At 34.9% G+C, this 20,379-nt stretch overlaps 1 protein-coding gene across 1 annotated transcript; it reads right to left on the bottom strand.

The window, feature by feature from the left end:
* Nucleotides 1–14,395: 14,395 nt before the first annotated feature.
* On the bottom strand, nucleotides 14,396–16,244 carry LOC150033810 (uncharacterized). Its single transcript, XM_090317936.1, has 2 exons — nucleotides 14,805–16,244; nucleotides 14,396–14,688 (listed from the first exon to the last, which is right to left on the bottom strand). Exon 1 carries the CDS (start codon nucleotides 16,167–16,169, stop codon nucleotides 14,823–14,825), a length of 1,347 nt encoding a protein of 448 aa, XP_090174062.1. The 5' UTR covers nucleotides 16,170–16,244; the 3' UTR covers nucleotides 14,396–14,688; nucleotides 14,805–14,822.
* Between the last annotated feature and the right edge of the window lie 4,135 nt (nucleotides 16,245–20,379).

Raw genomic sequence — 20,379 nt, 5'->3', positions numbered from 1 at the left:
AATAAGCTAAGATCTAAGGTTATATGATGTCACTTGAATAGTATCTGGTTGACATACAGATGGTTTATGTTCAAGTAATAACCTAAAAGGTCTACAGTAAATAGATGAAGGTTGGGTGCCTTATCTTGGTAACACTGCAGATATAGCCCACTTTGTAATTGTTACATTAGATGTAAGTATTACAAAAAATATGGACCATAATGTTCATGTAAAGATATATGAGTGGGGGTATCTTGTATAAAAGGAGATTATACATAGACCGGACCACGAAATAATTAGTTTCTCTTTATAACACCGTTATTTGAAGAAACTAATATTTCACTTGGATGACCACAGGAGACTTAACCTTCATCCTGAGTGAGTTGTGAACTTCTGTTTATGACGGTAGTCCTTTGATTTGTATAAGTGAGATTGGTCATGATAGCTAACTCAATAAACCTACCATTTTGGAGATTTCTGATTAATGAGACTATTAGAGTGTCGCATACTTAATCATGCGGCATAGGAATATGAAGCATGTAGCAAACCACCGGGAGGTGTGCGTTACGCTAGTATTGTGAGAAAACCTTATTTTCTTAGTGTGAAGCTATAGCAACGCTTGTCTATAAGCGGACGCAATGCTTGTCTATGAGTAAAATCAGCAGCAACTAACTGCCCGGGAGGGTAAGTGGTTGGTCGCATTAAGCAATGTAAGCAAGTGTTCACTTGAGATAGGAATAATCTTACGTCAGCCAGGTTTATGCGATTACCTTGTCTTATGAGCGCATCATTCATCATTTAGGCATACTTGGGAGAGTAGCCTAAAAACCAGATCTAAGACTCGAGAGAGCAGATCGGATCGCATAAGCAAGAATGAGGACTTAGAGATAAGCTCTGTTTGCTATTACACAGTGTATGCACCCTATGGATAGGATATTGCATGCGTCCAGAAGTAGGATACGGTGGTATGTGGTCATCTCGCTTATGTGTGAGAGCACGTGAGCAGGTTATGAAGGCTTAGAAATAGGCTTCTCCACACTATCGCATATACATCGCATGCGTCCTAGAATTAGGCACAAGTGTGTGTAGCATGATCACATAGCTTGCGTCGGCTGGGGTTGCCCTTGCGGAATTGAAGTTGTGAGGAAAGAGAAATCAGCGTTGTAAGACTGAAGGTCCAGACAGACACATAGCACAATGTAGGCACCCATCGCCTGTCGCCCATGCCTGCGCTGCGCCTAGTAGCCCCATCGCCCAGCCCTACCTATACGTCAATAACAAGTAGAGCCCAACGGCAGGCGCGCACGAGCGCTCATCAGCACGTCTGATTGTGCGGCTGAGCGCCTCAACGCACGCTTGCACACATCCCATCGCTTAGCCTCATATGCTCAATTATCTAATGCTGCGTCCTGCCCACCCTATGTGACCCTTGACGCCCAACAGTAGGATATTTTTCATGCATTTACTACACGTCAACAGTTGTCGTGTCTCTATCTCTCATTCATACTTCCACTACTTTGTCTGTTAGTTAGGAGTAGAAGTAGTACTTAGCTTAAAACCCTCATCATTCTTTTATTTATCCGCCGCAAACACATCACCGAATACCCTTTAACTACAAGTCCTTGAGTTCGACCTCGGATCACCCGAGAAACTTGCATTCTCGTTATACTTGACGAGAGCGCAAGAAAACTTGTGACAGGAACGTATGGTCATTGCATATAAGAGTAATGCATATTTTCATTCCAATGCATGATCACCAACGCATGAGAACCAACGCATAACCTAAGATATGCGATCGCATATTGTGTTCACCCTAATTTTACGTCATCAAGTTTTTGGCGCATTGCCAGGGACTTGATAGCTGATAGTTTGTTGAGTTTTATGTTTTTGCAGGCAACCCTTTTACCTTGGAAAGTATTGTAGCTTGTGCGACCAAGCTGCAACCAATATTGAAGTGTAGGCGATGCGTTGAAAGCCAATATTGACCCCAAGATAGAAGGACAATCAGTCGCATGAGCTGAAGGTAGTTCTAAGCATATGGTGGCCAACATGAGCCCAACAACTTGATGTTGGACGTAAAATTAGGGTGAATGCAATGTGCGATCACATGTCTTAGGTTATGCGTTGGTTCTCATGCATCGATGGTCATGCGTTGGAATGAAAATATGCGTCACTCTTATATGCAATAACCATGTGTTCCTGTCACAAGTTTTCTTGCACTTTCGCCAAGTATAACGAGAACGCAAGTTTCTCGGGTGATTCGAGGTCGAACTCAGGGACTTGTAGCTAAAGAGTATGTGGTGATGTGTTTGCGGCGGATAAATAAAAGAATGATGGGGGTTTTAAGCCAAGCACTACTCCTACTCCTAACTAACAGATAAAGCCGTGGAAGTATGAATGAGAGGTAGAAACACGACAACTGTTGACGCGTAGTAAATGCATGGAAAAATATCCTACTTTTGGGCGTCAAGGGTCCTATAGGGTGGGCAGGACGTAGCGTTGGGTAATTTCGCACATGAGGCTAAGCGATGAGATATGTGCAAGCGTGCGCTGAGGCGCTCAGCCGCGCAATCAGACGTGCTGATGAGCGCCCATGCGTGCCTGCCATTGGACTCTACGTGTTGTTGTTAACGCATAGGTAAGGCTGGGCGATGGGGCTACTGGGCGCAGCGCAGGCATGGGTGACAGGCGATGGGTGCCTACACTATGCTATGTGTCTGTCTGGACCTTCAGTCTTACAACGCTGATTTCTCTTTCCTCACAACTTCAATTCAAACGGCAGCTCAAAGTCCCTTACTTCACTCCCATTTGAACACTCTCATAGTAAAATTACTCAAAATTACCAGTGAATTGTGAGAACTAAGCCCCCCAAGCTGCCCTATTTATAGGCATCCAAACTTGCCCTCAACTTGACACCTTCTCTTTCCTCGTATGTCCAAGTGCCCTTCCCTCATGCTACCAACGCCTCCCCTTAACACCTTTGCCCTAAAGTGTCTTCATCTCCCTTGGCCAATGCAAAGCTTCTACTTTGCATGTCTTCTCATGCTTCCACTTCGCCTTAGTTCAAGCCCAACTTACCCTTGCTCAAACACTTGTTCAGATGAGTTGCTAATTTAACCTTGTTCTCCAAGTCACACCTTGTCAATGCATACTTCAACCTAATGGCATGGACACATGACTCTCATGAACGCATGCCATGTCTAACACTTGGCTCCTTCTTGTGTCCACCCTAAAGACCATCTCATACTTCTCCCCTATGCCGCACATTCCTTCCCACACATGGCCTACCCTTTGTGCATACCTTCTTCAGCCAATGCATTACTTCATGCATTCATCTTTTACACATAAGCCATTGCATGCTCTTCAATGCATACAACACAACCAATGCAAATCTCCTCACCTTGGCCAACCTTGTCACATGCATCCATGAGGCCTTCCCTAATCTCGCAATGACTTAGCCATCGCATGACTTCAACACAAAAGCATTGTGTCGCCCACTCATATGATCAACTAACCTCTAATTCCTTTCACTACAAGAAAAAAAAGTTCTCCCGACGCCTAGAGCGTCAGGAGTTAGGTCGTCGGGAGAGATGGTCTTTCCCGACGAAGTAAAGAACCATTGAGAGTTCCCCGGGAACTCTCGACGGATCTCCCGACGCCCGTTGGCAAGCATCTGGAGAGGGGTCTGGTTTAAACCAGACCCCTTCTTCTTCCCCACTCCCCCTATTTTTTCTTTCTTTCCCTCTAAAAAAACCCTACCCCCCCTCCCTCTACCCTCACCGCTGCCGCCCCTATTTTCTTCCTCTCCCTCTCAAATTTTTCCCTCTTTCTCCCATTTTCCCATCATTTTACACTTTAACTCCCATTTTCTCCATTTTTCCCATCCAACTTTTCTATCAAATTTTTCTTCCATTTCTCTCTTTCCTTCCATCCTTTTACACTTTCCATTTTTCTTCCATTTCTCCCTTTTCTTCCATCAATTTTTATTGTCACCACCGCTGCAATCAACTACCTGCTGCCGCCGTCGTCTCCTTGCCAGTAATTTTCTCATTTTATTTTATCTTGTATATTTATTTAAATCATATGTGAAATGCCCATTAAAATGTGTTAAATATTGTATTCGCTTTTGTTAATTTTCTGAAATTGTTGTACAAATCATGCCCATCAATATTATACCCATTAAAATCTTATCTGAAATTTTTAACATTTCGAAGATGTTGAATAAATGAAAGGCCTATATTAATTTAAAAAATATAAAATAGATCTTTAAAGCTCCAATTTTGTACTTAACACATTTAATATTTTAAAAAAGTTTAAAGACTCTACTAGACATAAAACTAAATTTTGTGTTGGAAAGAAAATTAAACTTTAAATTTTGTGTCCAATGGGCTTGTAAATTTTAGAAGATGTTGAATAGATGAAATGCCTATATTAGACACAAAATTGAAAGCTTGAAGACGTACTAAATAAAACATTTGAAAGTTGTTAAGACAATTTAAGTAGTCTAGGGACCTATGTGTTTATTTTGCCTTAAGAAATGAAAATTATGGAACTCAATGCTTAATAATACTTTGTACTCTAATCTAGGTTATTGTTTTGGATTACAAGTTGGTCAGAAAATATTTATTTTTAAGGATGAATAAAGAATGGATTAAACTAAGGAATAAGTTATCGGTGGAGTATAGAGAAGGAGTATCACAGTTCTTAGATATGGCAAGGTTTCATGTTAATGATTCCGGACGAATAAGATGTCCATGCAAGAATTGTATAAATTCAATTTGGGAAAAGATAGATATTGTGGAACAATATCTATTAACATATGGAATATCTCCCTCATATTGTGAATGGGTAAATCATTGAGAGCCAGTAAATTTATCTAGAAGTCATACAAGTCATTCAATACAGGATGTTGAAGTAGATAGTATAGAGAGTAATGTTGTCGAAGAAAATGAGATGTTGAATCTTATAAACGATTTACAAGTTCCAATTGAAAACAAAAATGCAAATGAAGGAAGGATTGAGAATAATGAAATGTTCTTTAATGGTCAAGAAAGAGATACCACGAACTTATTCGAGGATTTAATGACCGAAGCACGTAATGAATTATACCCTGGTTGTTCTCAATTTTCGTCCTTAAACTTTTTAGTGAAGTTGATGCATATCAAAGTTCTGAACGGCTGGAGTAACAAATCGTTTGACATGTTGCTGGAATTGTTAAAAGCAGCGTTTCCGGCTAGCACCTCTATACCTACTTCCTTTTATGAAGCCAAGCGAAAATTGCGTGATTTAGGCCTAGGTTATGAGTCTATTCATGCGTGCAAATATGATTGTGTATTGTATTGGAAAGAGTTTGCATATTTGCAACAATGCCCTGTTTGTGGTGAGTCTCGGTACAAAGTTAATGATGGAAAGGGTAAAAATATACCACATAAGATATTGCATCATTTTCCATTGATACCGAGATTAAAACGATTGTTTGCATCAAAAGAAAGCGCTTCTGACATAAGATGACATAAAGATAAGCGAGTTAAAACGGATTATGTATTGCGACATCCAGCTGATGCAAGGGGTGGGAAAAATTTTGATCGTGAATTCCCTCATTTCGCGTTAGATCCTCGAAATGTTCGTTTGGGATTAGCTTCAGATGGCTTCAATCTGTTTGGAAATATGAGCACTTCTTATAGTATATGGCCTGTGGTGATAATTCCTTATAATTTGCCCCATTGAAAATGCATGAAGGAAACAAACTTCTTCATGTCTTTGCTCATATCTGGTCCAAAATCTCCTAGAAAGGAAATTGATGTTTACTTGCAACCGTTGATTGAAGAGTTGAAAGAGTTGTGGACAATTGGTGTGTGAACTTATGATTCTATTGCTGGTGAGTTTTTTCAACTATATGCTACCTTATTATGGACGATTAATGACTTCCCTGTATACGGTGACTTGTCTGGGTGGAGTACAAAAGGTTATCAAGCATATCCAATATGCAAAGAAGATAACCCGTCCTTTGGGATAAGAGGGAAAATATCATTTATGGGACATCGACGTTATCTTTCAGAGAATCATAGTTGGCGTCGAAGTTGACAACATGATGAAAAATTTGAACGTAGACCTCCACTAGTCGTAATGAATGGAGAAGAGATATTACAACAAATAAATATGCTAAACTTATCTGTGCTTAGCAAACATCCATCGAAGCAAGATAAAAAAAGAAATCGAATTCTAAACTGGACTAAAAAAAGTATTTTTTTTCCAACTTCCATATTGGTCCAGACTATTGTTACGACCTAAATTGGATGTGATGTATATTGAAAAAAACATATGCGAAAATTTGGTGGGCACATTGTTAAATATTAAAGGAAAGACAAAGGATACAACGAACGCTCGATTAGACTTACAAGATTTGAAGATAAGAAAGGACCTACACTTGATACAGGTCGATAACAGATTTGTAAAACTGCACGCAGCATACATATTAACAAATGGTGAACGGATTTCGTTTTGTAAGTATTTGAAATCAGTGAAATTCCCTAATGGATTCGTATCTAACATATCATGATGTGTCAATAAAAAAGATGGAAAAATATCGGGACTAAAAACACACGACTGTCATGTGTTGCTTCACAGACTACTCCCTATTGGTATTCGAGCATACCTACCGAAGAACGTATCCACTGCTATTGTTGAGTTGTGTACATTCTTTCGCGACTTATATGCAAAGAAAATATGTGTAAGTGATTTGAACAGACTACAAGCAGACATCATAGTCATACTTTGTAAATTGGAGAGAATATTCCCACCTGCCTTTTTCGATGTATAGGTACACCTTGCAGTTCATCTACCATATGAAACCAAAGTGGTGGGTCCAGTTAGTTACAGTTGGATGTATCCTATTGAAAGAAGTTTACGAACATTAAAACAATTTGTACGGAACAAAGCACGTCCTGAGGGGTCTATAGTGGAAGCATATGCAATGAATGAATCATGGAACTTCTGCTTGCGATATCTAAGTGGGATTGAAACGAGATTCAATAGAGATGAATGAAATGATAATAACATTCCCAATCATGAGATATTTGGTGAATTTGAATTATTTAGGCAGAGGGTACGACCATTAGGGGCGTCAACTTTACGGACGCTATTAGCGGAGGAAAAGCATATTGCAAATTGGTACATTCTTAACAAATGTAAAAAAATAACAGACTATTGCAAGTACGTTTCAAACTTTTTCCTTTTCTAAATTCTAAGGTATCTCCTTTGATATAATATTTAAATGATCAATTTTGTAGGCAACATTTGAGGTTAATTCATTCTGAAGCTCAAAGCGCCTCTGACTTATATATAAAACATCAACGCAAATTTTTCGATTGGTTCAAATCTCATGTATACATAGTCATTTTGTAGGCAACAGTTGAGGGATGATTCATTTTTAATGTATAAGTAATTATCAGGTTCTACAATGGTGCGAGAGAGAAGATATCTTCGATGATTTCTTTTCACTTGCAATGGGACCTTCGTCTGAGGCGCACTCTTACAATGGATGCATTGTTAATGGGGTACCGTTTCACACTATAGAGCGTGATAATCATCGAGCTACACAAAATAGTGGAGTCCTAGTGGCCGGGGAGATCAGTAAGAACACAAGTGTGGATAACAATTTCTACGGTGTTGTAGACGAAGTATTAGATTTCCAATATACGAAAAGAAGACACGTTTTCTTGTTGAAGTGTAGATGGTTTGACACAGATAACAACAAAAGTAATAGGACATATGTGGATTTAGGATACAAATCGATCAATACATCACACTTTTGGTATGTCGACGAGCCTTTCATCTTTGCTATCCAAGCACAATAAGTCTTTTACATTGATGACACGAAAAAAATGATTGAAGACATGGTACGATCACATAGAGGAGATCCATCAAATTAGATATGATTACTACATTATTTAGTTGTCTAATATGTTATTATCCTGCAATTATGGTAGAAAAGTTTAGTTATGTCTTAAGTAGCTTTATGATAATTAAAGAATTGTTGGCTATCCTGCAGTTATGGTAGCCAAACAACTAGATTTTGATGTGTTTTTTGTTGGCTCTCTCCTTGCCTCTTTTTTTTAACTTTTTATTCTACTGTATCTCGCTTTCTCGTTGCCTCTCGCTCTCTCCCTATATGAAAGAGTTGGTTGGTCAAGAGAGAGCTTTGAGTCTTATCATTATTGTTCCAAGTCTGTCTTCGCTTCTCTTCCTCCATGATTCCGTAATGGAAGACTGACCTACTCTTAACACATTGCATATTCACCTTCCCTAGGATCAAAACTTCTTTTTTTTTTTTTTTATTCAACTATATCTCGCCATCTCCTTGCCTCTTGCTCTCTCCCTGTATCTTGCTCTCTCCCTGTATCTCGCTCTTTCCCTGAATCTCGTTCTCTCCTTGCCCCTCTCTCTCTCCCTGTATGAAAGAGCTGGTTGGTCAAGAGAGAGCTTTGAGTTTTATCATTATTGTTTTGAGTCTGTCTTCGCTTCTCTTCCTCTATGATTCCCTAATGAAAGACTGACCTACTCTTGACACACTACATATTCACCTTCCCTGGGATCAGAACTTCTTTTTTTTTTTTTTACTTTTTATTCAACTGTATCTCGCTCTCTCCTTGCCTCTTGCTCTCTCCCTGTATCTCACTCTCTCCCTGAATCTCGCTCTTTCCATGTATCTTGCTCTCTCCCTGAATCTCGCTCTCTCCCTGTATCTCGCTCTCTCCCTATATCTCGCTCTCTCTCTATATCTCGCTCTCTCCTTACCTCTCGCTCTCTCCCTGTATAAAAGAGCTGGTTGGTTAAGAAAGAGCTTTGAGTCTTATCATTATTGTTTTGAATCTGTCTTCGCTTCTCTTCCTCCATGATTTCCTAATGAAAGATTGACTTACTCTTGACACACTACATATTCACCTTCCCTAGGATCATAACTTCTTTTTTCTTTACTTTTTATTCATCTGTATCTCACTCTCTCCTTGCTTCTTGCTCTCTCTCTCTGTATCTCGCTCTCTCCTTTCCTCTCACTCATCTCCCTGTATGAAAGAGTTGGTTGGTCAAGTGAGAGCTTTGAGTCTTATCATTATTGTTTTGAGTCTGTCTTCGATTTTCTTCCTCCATGATTCCCTAATGAAAGATTGACCTACTCTTGACACACTACATATTCACCTTCCTTGGGATCATAACTTCTTTTTTTTTTTTACTTTTTATTCAACTGTATCTCGCTCTCTCCTTGCCTTTCACTCTCTCCCTGAATCTCTCTGCTTCTCGCTTTCTGTGAGTTTCCACTTCTCTTACGTTTTTCATTATCTTAACTTTTTGTGTATTTATGAATGTTTATGAAGTTTAATGTGTTGGGAGGGGGAGGGGGGGAGTAAAATTTGGGTTAAACCATTTTGGGGACAAATTTGAGTTTTATGTATGTTGGTCATCATTGTTTACTCCTTTTGTATGTTTTTTATGTTTGGGAGGTTCCATGTTTGTCGTGGGGGGGTGGGTAGAGTTTCATTATACTCGTCTTGTCCTTGAACTTGGCTATTTTGTGTATTTATGAATGTTTACGAAGTTTAATGTATTGTGAGGGGGAGGAGGTGTAAAATTTGGGTTAAACCATTTTGGGGACAAATTTGAGTTTTATGTGTGTTGGTCATCATTGTTTACTCCTTTTGTATGTTTTTGATATTCGGGAGGTTCCATGTTTGTCATGAGGGGTGGGTAGAGTTTCATTATACCCATTTTGTCCTTGAACTTGGCTATTTTGTATATTTATGAATGTTTACGAAGTTTAATGTGTTGTGAGGGCGAGGGGGTGTAAAATTTAGGTTAAACCATTTTGGGGAAAAATTTGAGTTTTATGTGTGTTGGTCATCATTGTTTACTCGTTTTGATGTTCATTACCACCCGTATTGGAGTTTGAACGTGTTGTGGATGTTTATCGATATAACATTTCAATGTTTTGTTTTATTGTAGAATGTTGTTCGGAGATGAGCTGGGACAATTGTTGAAAATGCTGTGTTCGAGAAGTGTTCTAGATGTTGTTTTGATTTTACTTCTTTTATGTATTTGTGATATGAATGTTTATCGACTTCGTTTGGATATTGTAATTTCTAGTATCGATTTTGTTTGGATATTGTAATTTTTTACTTGTTATAAAATGGACTTCATTTTCGTTTTTTAGTTATGTGAATCTTTATTTGGTATAATATGTTTTATAGGTTTTTAGATCAAATTTTAAAAAATTACAAACGATATATTAAATTTTAATAATTCCCACGCATATAGGATCTCCCAATGCACTTTAAAATGACGTTGGGAGTTATGGTGGAACTCCGGACGCCTACGTGGCGTCAGAAGTTAAGGGGAACTACCGACGCCGTTTAAAAGTGCGTCGGGAGATCCTTTCCCGACGAGTTTCTCTCAACCAAACTCCCGACGACTGTTTATGCGTCGAGAGATCCTCTCCCGATGAATTTTTCACACTTTCCCGACGAAATGTGACGTCGGGAGAAGTTAGACTTCCTGTAGTGCTTGTGTGTTGCATGCTCCTTACTCTCGGCCAACACCTTGCGTTTGGCATGTTCTTCATGCCCCCGCCTAGACAATTCCCCCATGTCATTGCTCAGCCAACCTACCATGCATCCATCTGGACTTGTCAAGCACACAACACTCATTGCTTGGTGTCTTGGCTGCGTGCTTTTCATACCAACACATGGTGCCTTTATGCATCCCACACTTAGTCAAAACTCGCCTAACCTCTAATAGCATTGTCATCACCTAAACTTCAAATGGCAAGGCCATTGTTTTGCACACCTTCCTTCCAATGCATGACATCAATGCATGCCTTCCATACTTAGCCAAAATTTGTCTCCTAAAACCTCACTTAACTACAACTTATGTTTTAGCCTTTAAGGTCTAGTTTTCAACACTTAAGGCATTTTCCTCCTCTTTTATCCTTCTTCAAGTTTCTTTACTAACCAAGTGCTAACCTAATTCACTTAGGTGAAATTTCAGAGTTTTACAGTGTGTCATATCCATAGTGTTACCAGGGTAAGACACCCAACTTTATTCATATACTATAGATCCTTTTAGTTATTACTGGAAACATTATCCAACTACATGCCCACTACATACTATTCAAGTCTCATGAAATAACCTTGGATTTTTTTCCATAATGGATAACTAATTATTACCTATTTAAATAATCAAATTATTATATCAAATGACTAATTAACTACGAGGTTTTAGGACGTACATCCCAATATTTTCAGCTATTAAACTCTCTGTGGTTGAGGATCAACTTCAAAACTACATTATTGATATGTGTTCAACTATTGAGTTAGTTAAATCAAAAAGCATATGTGATCTTGCAATAAAAATGATCATAGCGAATAGGGATAAGGTATATATATTAGTTTATTGATTGTTCACCTTGGCGTTGATTTTATTTGTTGCAACAACTACGGTAAAGAAATGACATTTTCTGCTATGAATATTACAAATACTTGATTGCATAATGAAATGGGAGATCAATTGATGAATTCTTGTCTTATAGCATATATTGAAAAAAAAATTTGGATAAGTTAGATCATAAAGTTATCATAAATAGATTTCAAAATATGAAAACTTGTAGAGAGCACTTGTAGTGTAACAAATCAGTTAACATATGAATCAATTAATATTATTTTACATTTCTTCATAAATTTTTTTCAATTACATTTGTATGTATAGTGCTTCCTACCTAAAGTTTCTGGCTCTGTCACATGCTATTTCATATTATGTTTTCAAAAGTCTAAAAAATATTTTAAGGTGGCGGTAGTTTGTGCATAATTATGGTAAAACATAACAAAATTAACCTAGGATGATAATTGAAAAATTAGAAAGAAAAATAAAACCTTGCATCTCAATCATGGGTATATTTATTTCTTAATTTCTAAGACCTGTAGAAGTTAAATAGTTCGCATGTTGGATATAAATAAGAATAATGATTAGATGTAGTGTAGGTTGCTCTTAATTTCATACTTCATTTTTCTTCTACACAAAGAATTTTTTTAAAAAAAATGGTTAAAAAATAAAGAAAAAAATAAAAATGTCATGTGGCATAGTTCTATTGGGTATTAGTTGGGATACACAACTGTTTTTTCTATAAATAATTAATTTTCTAAGATAGAGTTCTTGTAGTTTCCTCTTTAAAATGTATTTTTTTGTAAAAAGAAAATAATGTGGTTTACTATTATTATTATTATCATCATCATTATTATCATTATTATCATTATCTACTCAATCATGAAACTTTTATTATTCTAGCTACGCACAAAAGGCTCAAAGCCAATCTCAACGAACAAATGAAGTTTCACAAGGTCTTACCTATCTAATTGTAGATAATATATACATCTTCAGTCTTCACAAACATATCTATTTTTTTGAAACTCTCTTTGAGATAGTGTCTAGATCGTTATGCATTTCATGTAGGTTGGAACTTACTAGACAAAAAATTTATTTCCTTAGGACCTTTATTGTTACGGATATCGTTCATCGGAGCTTCGGGCGCCGGTCCCCTGTCTTTTGGCTAATATTTTTGAAGAGTCAACTTTTATACATTAAAATAGGGTTGGGGTCATTAAAAAGAAGAAAAGGATAAAAAAAAAAAGAGGGATAGAGTATTTGAATTATGGATTGATTTATTAAACCATCGTTTCTTGTATCATTGTCTTGTCATTGTCAACACTTCTTAAAGAAACTTTTGCTCAGTATCACATGTATTGATGCATAAAGTGTTGATATATTATTTAAAACGTTTCATATATTACATTGAAACACTTGAACTTGTATACAAAATTATTATTAAATGATTATAGTAAATCTTATATGTGACTTCACATCAAGTTAGTTTTAGGTCATACACATGGAACCCAATATATCAAATCTCAAAATAAATGGACTATGATTTATTTTTTGTAATATAAAACTCTGAATGTAATTCAATACCAATACGACGAGCTAAGATATCTACTCCTTTTTTTAGATAAAGATTTAGATCTTTTGCACACCACATTTAATTTTTCAAACAAAAGAAATAAAAATGCATAAGAATATATAGAGAGAGAAATAATATAAATGTTCACATTTCATCTAGACTTAATGAAAATAACATATGCTCTATTGTTACGATGGAACTAAGATTGGATAAAAATTAACGGTTCATTTTAGGAGTATTCGTGGATTGAGTTAGGTTGGATTGAAAAGCTTTTTAGACTCGATCCAATTGTTCAGGTTGTAAATTTCATCAATCCAAATAATTTTTATTAAAAAATGAACTCAACCCAATCATGAAATATTTGGGTTGGGTTGGTTCATATTACACAGATCATTTATTTAAAATTTGGTTTTAAAAAGAAGTAAAATATAAATATGTAAAAATCTGATTTAAATATTTTTATATATTGAATTAAGATTAACAACTCATTTTCTTTTCAAAATGCTAAGGAACCATTGGGTTGACACTCCCTAGTTCACCTATTGAAAATAGAGAAAATCTATGGTTAGATAAAGAACAACAAAAGAAAGAATTTTTTTTTAGAAAAAAAAAAAAAAAAAAAAAAACTAAAGAATGTAGAATATTAAAGAAAATTTTGTTGAGAAAGTTTCAACTCTCATGGTAAATGTATATGAAAAAACCAAAATGGACTCATGTAAGTCTTTTTACCTAATTAGCATGAGTAGTTAGTTACAAATTACGTTTTAAAACTTTAATGCGGGAGGGATTAGCCCTTCTTTAAATCGTTGTAAATGCTTTCTTTCAATATTGTTATTGTCGTTGTTATTATCATTATAAAGTTCCTTACAAATTAGGTAGATAGAAGATTAAAATCATAAACCTTTATCTTTATCTTTGGTTTAAGGTATATATTAATGTCAATTCGTACCATTAGTTAAAATCTACTAAATCTACCCACCATTTTTGAACTTTTAAGAATTACAAGTAGACTCTAAACTTTATACCATCTCTTAAATTAATTACTAGAGTTGGTTGCAATTAAATCCTCACATTTATGAATTTTCCACAATTAAGTTCAATCACTAAAAAGAGTTATAACATAAAACTTAATTATAGCCACTTAATATAACTTAGGTGTAGTTGAATTAAAGTACAATTGTAATAGCCTTAATTATGGTAGACATGTGAGGAATTTGGAATTTAACAATAAGAGAGAGTTGAAAAAGATAGTAAATAATTGAGCAAAAAGCAAAAGAGAATCCAAAGAGGGATCAATAGATAAATAAATTACAAAAGGTGGGCCAAAAAAAAAAAAAACCTTCTTTTTTTTTTTAATTGGGAAATGAGCAACCTCTGAATTAGCGAAGGGGTTGATGAAGAAAGGGAAGCAGCACATTGCATCATACAAAATACTGATAAATTTTATTTGATTATACAAAGGACATTTTTTTTAGGGGTTATAATATATAGTTTGAGATGTGACTACTACAGTAGTGCATTACAACTAATAAATAGAGACATTGAAAAGGAAGGAAAATAAAAATAAAAATGACAAACCCTAAAAGAACAGAGAAAATTCAACACTTGTCAAACTGCAGCAGCAACAAGCCTCCAGGCTTTCCTGTTTCAAATCATAAAGCTTTTATCAACGTGCCATTTATTTTCTGACATCCTCCATTTTTTGCTTCCTACAATGACAGTAAAGATTCGTTTGATTAATACTTTATAAGTAATCAAAATTAAGAAAATATTCTTTGATTTATATGGTGATGCATTGAGTTTAGGTTTATGTTAATTATGCTACCTTTGTTAAGGTTAGTGTCTAGTAGTGAGGAGGTGGGGGTGATGCATAGATGTAGACTGGTGGCGGTGGTGGCGGAGATTTGTAATGGTAGACGGGAGGTGGGTGGTATGGCTTCACCGGAGTTGGGGGTCGGTGGTAGGGTCTAATGGGGGGTGGTGGTGGAGACTTATAGTGGTATGGTGGGTGGTATGGTTTTTTATAGGGTGGTGGTGGAGGAGGAGACTTGTATTTGTAAACGGGTGGTGGGGGCGGTGGGGATTTGTAGTGGTACGGTGGGTGGTATGGTTTTTTGTAGGGTGGTGGCGGAGGAGGTGACTTGTATTTGTATACGGGGGGTGGGGGAGATTTGTACTTATAGATGGGTGTTGGTGGATGGTACGGCTTCTTGTAGGGTGGTGGCGGAGGAGGAGACTTGTATTTGTAAACTGGTGGTGGTGGAGATTTGTACTTGTAAATGGGTGTAGGTGGATGGTATGGCTTCTTGTAAGGTGGTGGTGGAGGTGGTGACTTATATTTGTAGACAGGTGGTGGTGGAGACTTGTACTTGTAGACTGGTGTGGGTGGGTGGTATGGCTTCTTGTAGGGTGGTGGTGGAGGTGGTGATTTATATTTGTAAACGGGTGGTGGTGGAGATTTGTATTTGTAAATGGGCGTTGGTGGATGGTATGGCTTCTTGTATGGTGGTGGTGGAGATTTGTATTTGTAGATGGGGGTTGGTGGGTGGTATGGCTTCTTGTATGGTGGTGGCGGAGGAGATTTGTATTTGTAAATGGGTGTTGGTGGGTGGTATGGCTTCTTGTAAGGTGGTGGCGGAGGGGGTGACTTGTACTTGTAGACTGGTGGTGGTGGAGATTTGTACTTATAAATTGGTGTAGGTGGGTGGTATGGCTTCTTGTAAGGTGGTGGTGGTGGAGGAGATTTGTACTTGTAGACTGGTGGTGGAGGAGATTTGTACTTGTAAATGGGTGTTGGTGGGTGGTATGGCTTTTTGTATGGTGGTGGTGGAGGAGACTTATATTTGTAAATTGGCGGAGGTGGTGGTGGATACTTGTGGTGATGAGGTGGGTGATACGGTTTCTTGTATGGTGGAGGTGGTGGAGGAGACTTGTATTTGTACACTGGTGGAGGTGGTGGTGGTGATTTGTAATGGTATGGCGGGTGATAAGGTTTTTTGTAGGGAGGAGGAGGTGGAGGAGACTTGTAAACAGGCGATGGAGGAGGGGGGGACTTGTAGTGGTAAACCGGAGTTGGAGGAGGAGGGGAAGAGTAGAGATACTCATTAGCATTGGAAGGCAAAGTTAAAGAGAGAAATGATGCCAAAATAGCAATGGCCAAAGAGGCCATTGAGGAATTTCTTTTTCCCATCTTTGCTTTGGTTCTGAGTCCTTAAGCAATGCATAACCTTCCCTTTTATAGGCTTCAAATTTTTACCATTTCATTATTCATAAATCATGGTAACTTCACTATTTAATCTCATTTTTTAAAAAATAGGATCCAATTTTGAATAGTCAAAAGGAGACAGAACCAGAAAAAAGGGGGGAAATGATATTAAAAGTCGCAAAATGGGCTGTCATTAATGTTTTGGACAAGTGAAGTGAGAGAGACCACAATTCACAAACCCAAATTAATTAATGTTAATAATAAATTATTCATTAGATATAGGTTAAATTATATATCACATTTTAGGTAACCATTCTGTTTTTTATTTTTTGTTTTCAAAAATCAAATCTATTTCCTTCTTATTTTTATAATGACTTACATCTTTTTTAAGTACAAAGTTGAATATCCAAAAACAAAAACAAGATTTTAAAAACTATTTTTTTAATTTTTAAAAATTGACTTGATTATTTAAATAATTGGTAAAAAGTAGATTACAAATGAAGAAATTTGGAGGTGGAAATAATGTATATAATTCTAAATTTCAAAAATAAAAATTAAAAATCAAATTATTATCCAACGGAACTTAAATTTTTAAACTTATAAAATGAAAAGTTTAAGATTTTATTATACATAATTTTTTCAAGAAATTATTAGATACAAAATTGAAACTTTTAATGATTTAAAAAAACATTTTTTAGAGATCAAATAATTAACACAAATCTGAAAGTTTTGATCCAGATTTGATCGGGGCAGTTCAAGATAAGCAAAAAAATTAAAGAAAAGTAATATTGGTGGTACAGAGTTCATTATTCTGGAGCAGAAAATTGGTAGGTAATGTACTTCAATTATTTAAAATAGAGTTTATATATAATTTAATTTATGTATTTACTATTATTATTATTATATTGGGAAAAAAAAGTTACTACTATTGAGTATTGTGTTGCATGATTTTGTCCGGAAGGCTGGGACCCGGCGGCTGCTTTGTATTCCTCTTTGGCAAGCCATAATAATTATATGAATATTTTATGCTACTTTTTAATTTATACTTTAATTATAACATACATACTTTTTCTATTATCTTACATACTGCAATTTTTTTATTTATTATTATTTTTGTATTTGCATTGCATGATCACCCTAATTAATATTTTATTAGCCGATCCCAAAAAGATCATTTTAAGCTTATTTATTAATAATTTGGATCTCATTTGTAATCATTTTATTTCTTAAAATTAAACCATGCACTCCCAAATTTCTTTATTTATTTTCTATTTTTATCGATTATTTAAAAAATCAAGCTAAATTTTAAAAGTTAAAATAAATAGTTTTTGAAAATTTATTTTTATTTTTTAAATTTAACTAAAAATTCAACTACTGTACAAAGATATAAATCATTGTAAGATATGAGAAAAAAAAATAGGTTTAGTACTATTTGATCCAACGAAAATAAATGACATATAATGTGTATTAATGGTTATTATATATGTGCTTCAAACTTGTTTGTTCACTCTTGTTGTAATAAAAAAATTATTCCTTGACCAACTAACGAGATTTTTTTCCTATAATATATTTTAATATTGGTTTAAAATTGGATCTGGTTTTAGATCTTGCAGATTTATGTTTGTGAATAATTAAATTTTCACCCATGAAATGTATTAATTTTTAAAATAAGCTAAATTTTATTAAGAGGAAAACTTTACTCTTTTTTCTTTTAACCTTGTAATAAACTATTGTTTAAAGCATGATTTATTAAATATATATATTCAGTAATCAATTTTAGGGTGAGTTCAATAAAAATAAAGGTAAAATTTGCAATGTATTTAGGAAAATTCGATTTTTTCTTTTTTCAGAATGTCATCCAAGTTCAACTTTAGCACATCGGTTTAGGTCCCATCAATATTCGATATTATATCGCATATGGATACATATGACCTTAATAGTGGGGTTACTTATCAAGTATTTTAGATAATCATTCTTTTCTTAGATTATTTTCTTAAATAGAGATAAAAACGTATCAAGTACTCGAACAAAATATCTATTGACGACGTTATGAGATTATTGTCATTTTGCTTCTACTAAACATTTGATGTTTTCAAGATCTTTTTTAATTAAAACTTTATTACACTACTTTAAGGTCTCTTGACTATTAGATGTTTTATTTTAGTTTCTAAAAAACTATTTTAGACCTAATTGTTAATATTTTATCAATCATTTAACCAAAATCTCTTAAAAAAATTGAAAACTCAATAAATATTGTAGTATATGTGTGTGAACATAGTTTCATAAAAAAATATATCATATTTCTGCTGAATAATAATAATTAAGAACTAATGGAAAAGACTCCATCTAAAAAAACATAATAACTAATGACAGACTTTTTTTCAATGTAAAATTCAAAGATTAAAGTAGAATAATTAAAAACTAAAGGGTTGAGATAGAATAATTATAAAATTAAATCAATATTAGTTAGGAGAATATGAGAGAATTATTTTTAATCATTTTTTTCAAAAATATTGTAATTAAAGTATGGGGTGGAAGAATCAAGCTTCTAACCTCGAAATTGATAGTACGAACATTATGCCAATTGAGTTATGTTCATATTGGCTATTTTTAATTATTTAAAAACACAAGAATTAGAAGTCCAAGTTGAACATGAATGTTTTAGAAGTATTTCTTAAACTATTTAATTATTTCAAAATTTTCTTTTATAGTAACTCCATTTATATTCCCTTCAAAAAAAAAAATCCATTTATATTCAATACATAATAATGATCAAATTAAAAATTTATATGAAGTTTTTTCCCATTCACTTTTAGTTTAAAGACAAAATCTCGTACACTAACTTGAATCAAGTATGTAAATATCATTTCACGCTCTTTTATCATTTTGTTTTAATAATTGAACTTGAAATAATTTAAAAGAAAAAGTCGTGTAATACAAACATCATTATTATCCTCTACATAATTTCATATTATGATGATTATTTCATTTATTTATTACAAAAACTATTTAATTCTTTAACTTCGTGAGAATGAGAAATTCAATCTTTTGATCTCTAAGTCACAGTGTATATTTTACTGAAAAAATTAACTAATTCCACATAACTCTAAAGATTGAATAATTCTGTTTAGAGGCCTGAATCTATTGAAATCCTAAAATAATTATTAAATTAAATAAATAATATTATTCTCAATATTAAAAAAATAGGGAAATTTCGACCAACATAAGCTTCATTAAAAGAAAAAATTGACAATAATATAATAGAGATGTCCAAAAAACTAATGGGGTGGGGACCTGCGGGGACTCGTCCCGAACGGGGTTAAAAATCCTAGAATACACGAGGAATGGGGGAGGGAGGGAGAAATTTTTTCTCCATTTGCAATTCGGAGCCGGGGACGGAGAATATATTCCCCGACCCCGACTCCGACCCTAACCCGTCCTATCCCGACTTTTGTATATAAACTATATATATATTAATATTGTAGCTTTGTTAGGATAATTATGGAGGTTCTAATTATTTAAGTTTACTCTTACATTAGAAGAATGGCGTCCTTGCAAGGAAAAGACCGCTCAGATGGATAACGGGTTTTCAAATTCCATTTCTTAGGGTGAGGGGGAGGCTCGATCTCTATAAATGGATCTACTATAGCTACTCTCGATATGCTTGGGACTCTGCCTCTTATGGATTTTGTTTTGAATTATTAAATTCCTTAGATATTGTAATACTTAAGATAGGATGTTATAACGGTTGAATTTTAATTTATAAAAATTATGAGAATTTGGTATTTTAATTATATCTTTTTAAATTGAATGTGTGTTATTGTTTTTATTACCAAAATTGATAATATTTTATTTAAATGAAAGTTGTATTTGATATGTTTAAGGAATTGTTAAAAATATATATTTATATAAAATAAAAAATTGTTAGAAAAAACTGATGTCATGAAAATTTTTCGAACCGATACCCGCGAAATTTCCATGGGGAATCCCCACCCCGTTTCTCGCAAGAAAATTCGTGGACACGAGGAATGGAAAGGGGGATGGGGACGGGGACGGGGACGGGGAGAGCTTCTCTGTCCCCATCCCCACCCTGCCCTATGGATATCTCTAAATTCAATTTCAATAATATAGTTCAACTGATGTACCATCTATGGTGAAGTTAAGAAGGTTTGTATCTATCACCTAACATATATTC

Source organism: Benincasa hispida, chromosome 9 (assembly GCF_027475165.1).
Source record: "Benincasa hispida cultivar pf3 chromosome 9, pf3_genome.v1.1, whole genome shotgun sequence".
NCBI classification, from domain to species: domain Eukaryota; kingdom Viridiplantae; phylum Streptophyta; class Magnoliopsida; order Cucurbitales; family Cucurbitaceae; genus Benincasa; species Benincasa hispida.
This window is presented reverse-complemented; position numbering and strand designations above follow the sequence as displayed.

Excerpts from the sequence above, each read along its gene's own strand:
- LOC150033810 (XM_090317936.1), bottom strand. The coding sequence starts at position 16,169 with ATGGGAAAAAGAAATTCCTCAATGGCCTCTTTGGCCATTGCTATTTTG.